Here is a 9,919-nt window from a genome sequence, read left to right as displayed (position 1 = left end):
GTGCAAAGGCTCAAATTCGAGCTTTCTTTTTCAAAACCCTTGGCCTTCAAGAGCCAACACCCATTCTGCCAAATCCTCTCCATTTACTTCATCTAAGTTCATGAGACAAGCTGCTACAGGTTCTTTAGCGTTCAAGGTTTCATCTTCCTCCTCCAAAATTACATCCACGACTTCTATTAGAGAGCAATTAGCAAATTAACTTGGTCGCCGTATAGATTTCTGCACGTTGAATGTTATTTCTTCATCATTTAGTCTCATTTTGAGCTCTCTAGTCTCACAGTCGATTAAAGCTCTCCCAGTGACCAAGTATGGTCTTCCCAAAATTATGGGAATCTCCTCGTCAACCCGACAATCTAGAATGACAAAATCCGCTGGGAACACAAACTTCCCAACCTGTACTAATACATCATCAAGGATACCAGAGGGCCTCTTCACTGTCCGGTCGACCAGCTGTAGTAACATGGAGGTGGGTCTAGCTTTTCCAATGCCTAACCTTTTGTAGATAGCTAAGGGCATCAAGTTTATGCTTGCCCCCAAATCACAAAGTGCCTTAGCAAATGCATAGTTGCCTATTGTTCATGGGATTGTGAAACTCCCTGGATCTGATAACTTCTCAGCTATGGGTCTCGTCACAACAACACTACATGTCTGAGTCAGTATAACCGTGGCCAAGTCTTGAAAGTCGAACTTACGAGACATCAAGTCCTTCATCATTTTTGCATAACCAGGCATTTCCTTTAAGGCGTCAATCAATGGAATGTTAACCTGAATTTGTTTCAACATCTCCAAGAATTTCTTATACTGCTCATCTTTTTGATATTTGGCCAATCTCTGGGGGAAGGGTGCTGGAGGCCGCTTCTTTCTTATGATTTGATTTTGAACCTGCTCTGGCACTGTTTCTACTGCCTTCTCTTGCACTGACTCAGTTTCCTTTGCGACCTCTTTTTCTTTGCTTGATTCAGCTGGCGCATGTTGTACTGTCACCTCTGTCAACCCTGTTTAATCATCTATCTCAATGGGTACTGGCACAAATATTTCAGTAGGCCGGCTTTCTCGAGCCATCTCTTGCTCCAGATCTAGGTCTATACCATTCCGTAGACTCACTATCAATAGCTGTTTCGGGCCCTGTTCTTTTGGATTGACTTATGTGTCCACAGGTAACGTCCCTTGGGGACGATTGTTTATAGACATAGAAATCTGTCCTAATTGAATCTCAATACCCTTTATCGCTGATTCATGTGAGTCTACTCTCTGTTGTATTTTTTCTGTGGACCCAATTAGTTGTTGCAGCATTCTGTTGTTGTTGTCCAGCATTCCCTTAAGTTCAGTAAAACCATCATCTTGTCTCATAATATGTTGTTGTTGAGGTTGTTGATAAGCCAGCTGCTGATTTTGCTGGTTGTAACCCTGTTGCCTTTGGTAAGGCACAACTTGACCCAGTGGTCGCATAACTCCAGGATTATTGTTGTTATTATACTGCTGCTGCGCTGGTCTATATTGTTGATTCTATTGACCCTACTACTTACCACCTTGCCTCTGTCCCCCATAGTTGGCTACATAATTCATATCTTCCTGATAGTGCTGGTTGTCACCTTCCACACTCCACGAGCAAACACATGGTTGGTTAATGCATGGTGTACATAAGCCCTCATTAGTTATGTCAACTATGTGAACCTGTTGCTTCTGGCCTGATTCATCAATCTTCTTGGTAAGGATACTCATTTGTGTCATTAGAGTGGCCATATTCTCAGCTATGGAGTTGTTTGGATCCAAAGCCACTGAGTGAACTACAGGAGTGATTGTAGAGGCTATTGTCATCCATCCTGAGTTTTGGGCCATCTTATCAAGTAGGGTCTTGCATTCTCCGAATGTTTTACTCAAAAATGCTACACCAGCTGAAGCATCAACATTGGTCTTTAAGCCGTCAGCCAGTCCCGTGTAGAATCTCTGCCCCAACATCTGATCTGGAATGCCATGATGTGGACACTTAACCAGCATACCCTTGAACCTATCCCATGTTTCTTGTAGTGGTTCTGTTGGTCTCTGCCTGTAGCTCAATATATCATCAATCTGTTGGGCAATTTTATTAGGTGGGTAGAATTTGTTCAAAAATTGCTTGACTAATTCCTCCCAAGTAGTGATGAAGTTTATGGGGAGTGAATTAAGCCAAGTTTGAGCTTCTCCTGTCACTGAGAATGGGAACAATAACATCTTTATTGCGTCTGGTGTCACGTTAGGTTGCCTTTGCGCGACACATATCGACAGGAAATTCTTCAGATGCTGCTGAGGATCTTCAATGTGTGACCCTAAGAATAGTCCCTTGTTCTGCAACAAATGTAGCATGTTGTTTGTGATTTGAAACGATTCTGCTTGTATTTAAGGGAATGCAATTGCGGTTGCCAGATTGTCGGCGGTGGGTTGTGCCAAATAATATAATGCTGCTTTTGGTACAAGAGGCACCACACCCTGATTGTTTGGTTCATTCGCATTGTTTCTGTTTTGATTGGATTTTCTATTCCGTCATCCATGTCTGGTTCGATTTGTTCTGTCAAGTTTTGTTGCTGTTTGCTTTTCTTGTTTGCACGATTTAGTGCCTTGAAGACTTTCTCACGATCTGATAACGCTTCGAGCAGTTCACCAGTTCTTGAGGAGTTCCTAGGCATGCACCTATAACACCCAAGACTACAAACGTTAGAATTTCAATATATTTGATTTAGGATGAAGAAAATTGACTACACTAAGAATTCTAGCACTTCTTTTAGCTGCAATTAATAACACCGTTAACTCCCCGACAACGGCGCCAAAATTTGATCACGCCCAACTATGCCTTATAAAAAGGACAAGCGGTCGTCGCAAATATATCCCAGCTAATAAGTCCGGAGTCGAATCCCACATGGAATTAACCTATCAACCACAGCTATTAGACTCACACAAATTCACGCAATCAATCTTCAGAAATATTTAAATTATACTTTGGATATTTATTAACTAAATATTACGTAATAAAAATACAATAATAAATAATTAACTACGAAGGGTTTGTAAACAAGAATTGGAATGATCTAAGGTTGTGATTTCCCCTATTGTCGGAATCTTTTCCGCTATGTTTTCTATAAATTCGCCCAAGTCTTCTCTATTGATCATGAGCACTCTAACTGTCGTAACTCTCTCCCGAGTAATTACCACAATTTACTAGATATATTCTCCCGAATTACGCTAGCTGGCATTAAGTACGGCTCACTCAGATCGCACCAAGATTTCGTTATCCCTAATCCCATTAAACCCTTCGTATTGATCCATCATATACGTTAGGAGTGATGTTGTTCAACAACTACTTAAATATGCACTCTCTCCCGAGTAATACATACTAAATAGGCACAACTAATTGAGAGCCCTTCAATCAACCACATGAATAATATAGTTGAACAAATAGAGAAAATACTACATCAAATTTATATTAACATAACAAGAAAATCATCCTTTAATAGGTTTCATCAAACCCTAGATTAGGAGTTTAGCTACTCATACTCATAGTAATAATATCCTAAATATTTTGCATAATTCAATTACAAATTAAAGATGAAAGGATGTAGAAATCGATGATTCTAACTCCCAAAGGGTGATTCCACAAGCTATTCTTGCCTCCGGTTGCAAAAGTCCCCCAAAAGTGGCGTTTTTAGGTCTATTTATATGTGTAGGAAAAGACCTAAACGTGTAGGCAAAGTCCTAGTCAAACCCGAAGACGAAATAAGTTTTCAAAACTCGGACTGTGCACGCCCAGACCTGGCCTCGCGGGGCCTAACGCCTGGTGGATCTCGCCCCAGGCCCTGCCTCGCCAGGTCTCTCGCCAGCTACAAGCCTGGCGTCGCTAGGTATAAGGCCTGCTCTAGGCCTAGCTTCGCCAGGTATAACGCCTGGTGTAAGCTTGGCTTTGCCAGCTTCTCCTTTTCAACTGCTCTCGAGCACGCTTTCGACTTTTAAGTATCCTTTTTTGCTCTACTTTTATCTCCAATTCACCTACACATAAAATAGACTCTGTTACGCATAATTAAAGTATAGTTTATCATTAAAGTATATAAAATACAAGGCAAATAATGTACTAAACTATGAAATTATAGCCACACATCACTATGAATGATAATCTTGATTCTTAGCTTGTTCACTTGAACTGAGGTACAAAGAAAACATCTCCCTTTTTTATGATCTTCACGTGCAATAAGGGTCATGTCAAGTATGATAATACATATATTTTTGTTTTATAGATAGGGAAAGGTAAAAGAAAGAGCGATATATATATATGACAATCAGGGGCGGACGCACATGGGTTGAAGTGCTTCAGCCGACACCATTTCGTCGGAAAAAATATTAAATGTTTATACTAATATTCTGTAAAAATAAAGCAATATATAATAATGGCACCGCTTTTTGGCAAAGAGTATTTCTTGGTCCATTGGTTATGCCCATATTAATTTGGGCTTGTAAAGGTCGTAGACTTGAGTCTGGACTTAGACATTCTTCTCCTTTTTTTGTTTTTTGAATATCTTTGAGCGAGCATTTTTGTTAAAAATTTGAGGCTAAGGAAAATTAAACCTACACCTCTATTTGCAATAATATTCAACTAATCCATCAGGTCAATGCTTTCAACTTGTTGAAAAATGATATTAAATAATAATATTTTTTATTTTTTATTTATATAAATACGACATCACTTAGAAAAAGGTCTTGATGACAATGGTACCAAAGTCTTCAAAAAATAGACCTAAAATTCTAGTATTCTACCAAGCGAACCTTTAATAAAGCCAATCTCATAGGATCTTGTGGAAAAACACTAAGTCATAATCAATTGATATCCCTAGCTTGTTTCTCCGCTTCTTGAGTTGCTTTCAGTCTAAAGCTTTTCTTAATATTCCTGTTTTTGTGGGGCACATAAATCTCCTAGCTAGCTCCTATGCTGAATGATAGCATAAGTAGTACTCTATATGTCTCATTATTTGTGACAAGAATATCTTTTAAAATGTGTTTATTAAAAATGATACATTTCTATAGTTTAAGAAATTCTTAGATTATCATATCATTTTACTTCCTAGCAGGTACCCGCTCTTATTTTCAAGTTCATGAATCTCACTTTTTATGGAGGTTACTTCATATATATAGATATCTTTGGCGGAGGCGGATCTAAGATTTCAAGAGAATGGATGCAATATTGTGAAGATGCGGATTTAGAATTTATATTTGACGAGTTTAACTTTAGTATCTACTATGTATCCACTACACTTTTGAAATTATAGGTTCAAAATTATATTCTTTTTAAAATTTTAGTAATTTTCATGTATATATTTATACTCTGTGCCGAAAATAAGACCGTCCGGAGTGAGATTTGAACCACCAATTTCACTCGTAGAGGTGCACCCAATAATAGTCTTTGAGCATGGGTTCTAGCACATATAAATCAATAATTTTCAAAAAATATAACATTATTATACATGGTTTAGGGAGATAAGTATGGGTTCACGTGAACCCATACCCTAAGACTTAGATACGCCCCTAATCTTTGGGTGATATGTTGGTGTACAAATATCTTTAGGTTGTTTGTATATATAAGTTAAACTCATTGAAATTAATCTTACACTTCAAACCAACTAGACTTATAGTCTAGTACGGGAGTCTTCAAAAAAACATTATATCAATTCTCACTGTCCTCGTTCCCTTTCCTTTCCCTTCTCCCCTGCAAATGAAAAAAAGTTATTAAAAAAAAAGGAAATATTACGCTTCATCTTCAAAAGATATATTTTCCTATGTTTATGGATAGGGGTGTACATGGATCGGGTTGATTCGGTTTTGTCGGGTTTTTTTGTTATATGAATATTATTTCAACCTTACTTTATTAAAGTTACAGATAAAGTTTTGATAAGTAAATATATGTTTAGTAAAAATTAAAAAAACAGACAAATATATGGTCTATAAAATATTCTTATTGGAGAATATTTTTAGTAACACATGATAGTTACTTTTTTAGTCGTCTAACAATAACTTTTCGTTGATGTACGTTTTCAAGGTCAATCGAGTTTAATAATTAAACATCAATATGATACATAAATACAATCGAATTTAATAATTAAATATCAATATGATACATCAATGATATGATAGATCTTGATATATGAATATGGGAGAACAAAGAGATTGACGCATTTCAATAACACTTGATAAGAAAGTGATGATACAATCCATTATTTAAAGTAAATAAAAATGGATGCACTTCATAGTTCTATTAAACATTACATCCCATGAGAGGATTCCAAATATTTCTAGATATTTTTTAAAGAAAATTATATATAAGATCTTAATAGTATATATAAAAATTATATATTTATATGTCGGTTTGATTTGAGTTCTTTTACTCAATACCAAATCAAATCAAACCAAACCTAATCAATTTTTTTAATCGATTTGATTTGACTTTTCGATTTGGTACGATTTTTTTGTTCGGTTTGAACACCCTATTTATGGAAATCATGGACGCCAATTCACATAGAATCGTCCTTGTAATTCAGAATCTTTCTCAAGTTGCCAACTTGGTTTCCAACAGTAAGAAAATATGGAGGCAGACATAAACCCTAAAGCACTTTCAATTTCAACCATCAACATGTCTTTAGGCCTAATGCCTCGGGCCTAATGCCTCGTTAGAAAATTATTGCCTATATATAATTGGAATCTTTACAAAAATAGCCGATCATATTAATTATTTACTTTTTCTAGCTATATACATAAATTATATATTAATTATACATAATTATACACATATAATAAATAAATTATGCATGTATATTATACATTCACTGACTATTTTTAGTTTAAGTGATAGGGCGAGCCGCTATTTGGGTTAATTCTTCTATATAATTCAGCATCTCTCATAGTATTGGACCGACTCTTAGGTCCTGTGGCACAACCCCCCAATTTCATTCACTGTTGCCTAAGACTTAAAAGAAAAAAGAAACAAATGCCATCTAATTGTCCAGAATAATAAGGCAAACAGCATCAACATGTAGAAAGAAAGACCAAACAAAGACAATTAATAGTCAAAACTAGAATAGAATGTAAATTGGAGGGGAACATGATAAGTTGAAATTTTCCTTATATAGCCAGGTTTAGGAACCCCTTTGGCTCTTCTCTTTTGTGCTACCTCCCTCCTAAGGTTTACATACCCCTAAAAAACCTTGTGTGTTTTTCTCTTAATCACCTTATTGTTATAGGATATATTACTATTCATATAATGATATAGTGGTGGGAAAAAAAGAACGATCTTTTCGAATTTCAGCTTGATTGTCTCCTTTTCATCGGCATAGGCAATAATATGTGCCTCCACTTTTTTTATTTAAAATAATATTTTATGGTTTTGCTCCTTCCATTGGTTCTTTTAAAACTATATTCATTTGCACTAGAGAAAATAAATAGTAAATTTAGGGAATCCATATTTGGAGGGATGTCTCAAGGGGATGTACATGTGGGGTTCAAATAAGATATCATAGACAGAATGAAACATGATTCTTCTCCAAAAAAGGAAAAAAAAATGACGCGATTATTTTAAATAACAGTAATAAAAGTTGGTGCATAATGATGTTGTCTATTAGAAACAATCTAAACCAGTCCTTAATTATATGGTGAGGCAATAAGGGGTACTAGTGGATACATGTATTTTTCCTAAAAGTATCCTCTTCAAAGCATAATTCAACCAAATCAAAAACCTAAACTTAGATTTGTTCAAGAAATGGAGATGATTTCTTCAAAGAATTTTATAGCTACTTGCATACAAATCTTTCCAAGAAGTAATGAGAAACTTTGACGTGACAGCTGATGCTAAATTAGGGTGTTGGAATATGAAAATTATTAGTCTATATTTTTAAAAAAATATAATTTTCCAGGGTTCACTAGGGGTGTTAGTATTTATCTTCAAAAATAGGAGGGGATAGCCTTACCTCCAACGATTACAACACAAGGATATAGATATCCTTACCAAAAAACATAGAAGGGTGACTACATACACTTCACCTCTGTGTGATACAATCAAAACTTGGTTAGCTTACAAAGAAATTTGTCTTATCATACTTTGTCCTAATACTAGGCATCCACAATTTATCCATTATAAAAGGACCTTTGGCACCTCTAGGAAGTTGTTGAAAGGAAAGATATATGTTACTGCCAGAGGTGGTTGTGGCTAATTTAGCTAGGTAGTAAGCCACTTGATTTGCTTCTCTATAGCAGTGCATAGGAGTGATTTTGGCTTGGTTCATAAACTGTGTAATATTCTCGATGATCTTCTTCATTTTGTAGTTGTCCGTATTTTCTTCTTTTAAAATGTTTGTCACCAGAAGGGAGTCCAACTATATATTGAAATTAGAGTAACCATTTTGTATGCACCATTTGATCCCAAATAAAGCAGCTTGGGCTTCTGCATCGTTATTGCTACTGCATTTGGCTTGGACCGAGAATGCCATAATGAAATCTCCCTGATCATTTCTCATAGTACCACCAAGACATGCTTTCCCATTCTCATGTATATAGCTACCATTAATGTTAAGTTTGAAGGATCCTTGGAGAGGTTTCCTCCAAGCTACAATAATGGCTTCAGGAACTGGTTTTAATCTCATCATATCATCATAATATTTGACCCAAGGCAAAGTCAGTTTGCACCTAGGGAAGGTTCTATGAACTGCAGCTTGTATGTTCCATATTATCTGTTGCTTCATCTTGTAGAAATTGAATCTATTTTGGTCACCATATTTACATGAGCACCTATTTTTCCAGATCTCCCAACATACAATGATAAGAGTAATTTGTAAAACTTGTTTGTGTATGACATTTTTGCTCCTTTGCTGCCACCAGTGGTTAAACCATCCTCTAATGGGAATATGTTTGTGGATGATGCCCATATGAGTACCAATGAGTTTCCAAATGTACCTAGTTGCATCACTTTCCATGAAAACATATTGTATAAACTCATTTGAGTGGTTAGTACAACAAACACATCTTGAAACAATTTTTTTTCCAAAGTTAAGAATTACCTCATCAAATAGAAGTATAGACATCCATAATCTCCAAGTTAAGAAGAAAACTTTAAAGGGGATGCTAGGGTGCCATACCTTGCTTAAGAAATGATCTTTAGGCTTGAGATCTCTGAACATGTTTAGAACGGTTTTGTTGGAATACTTAACATTCTCTGTGAGATCCCATATGGATTGATTAGGGATGTCATGCTTTCTAATATTGACATTCATAATGATTTGATCAATGTCCTCTAGGAAGGAGCCTCTGAGTTTATGAATATTCCAATTTCCATGTAGAATGAACTCCTTGACTAGAACTTTAGGACTGTTGTTGGTATATGATAACAAGGATGCCAGAGGGCCCTTACCAGTCCAATTGTCCCACCACATACTAGAATTTTCCAAATTAATAAGCCAGAAGATGTGAGGTTCAGCCTTATCTCTAACCTTTCTCATCTTCTGCCAAATATGAGAGTTACCAAAAGCATTCTTTTTACTCACAGGGTGAGATCTTGAGCAGTATTTATGTATCATGAAAGTAGCCCACAAAGATGGGATGGTCCTGAACCTCCACCGCCTTTTTGTAGCTAGAATATTATCAAAGACATCCATTATTTTCACTCCAATGCCTCCTTCCTCTAAGGGGAAGCATAATATTTTTCAAGATCTCCAATAATAATTCTTATTTTCTCCCGAGTAGCCCCAGAAAAAATTAACAAAATGCTTCTCAATCAAGTTAAAAGTGCTCTTGGGAGGGGACATAGCAGACATAGTATATATAGGGAGAGATTGTAGGACATGTTTAATAAGAATAAGTCTACCTCCGTATGAAAGTATTTTACCATGCCACCCATTAAGCTTCTTAATTATTTTAT

The 9,919-nt window shown here is 36.1% G+C and overlaps 1 protein-coding gene across 1 annotated transcript; it reads right to left on the bottom strand.

Annotated features, from left to right (window-relative positions):
* Nucleotides 1-8,381: 8,381 nt before the first annotated feature.
* On the bottom strand, nucleotides 8,382-9,656 carry LOC142178396 (uncharacterized). Its single transcript, XM_075247736.1, has one exon. The coding sequence runs from the start codon at nucleotides 9,654-9,656 to the stop codon at nucleotides 8,382-8,384; it is 1,275 nt and encodes a 424-aa protein (XP_075103837.1).
* Nucleotides 9,657-9,919: the final 263 nt, after the last annotated feature.

Source organism: Nicotiana tabacum, chromosome 24, assembly GCF_000715075.1.
Source record: "Nicotiana tabacum cultivar K326 chromosome 24, ASM71507v2, whole genome shotgun sequence".
In the NCBI taxonomy this organism is placed as follows: Eukaryota; Viridiplantae; Streptophyta; class Magnoliopsida; order Solanales; family Solanaceae; genus Nicotiana; species Nicotiana tabacum.
Note: the sequence above shows the minus strand (reverse complement) of the source record. Positions and strands in the feature narration are given on the sequence as shown.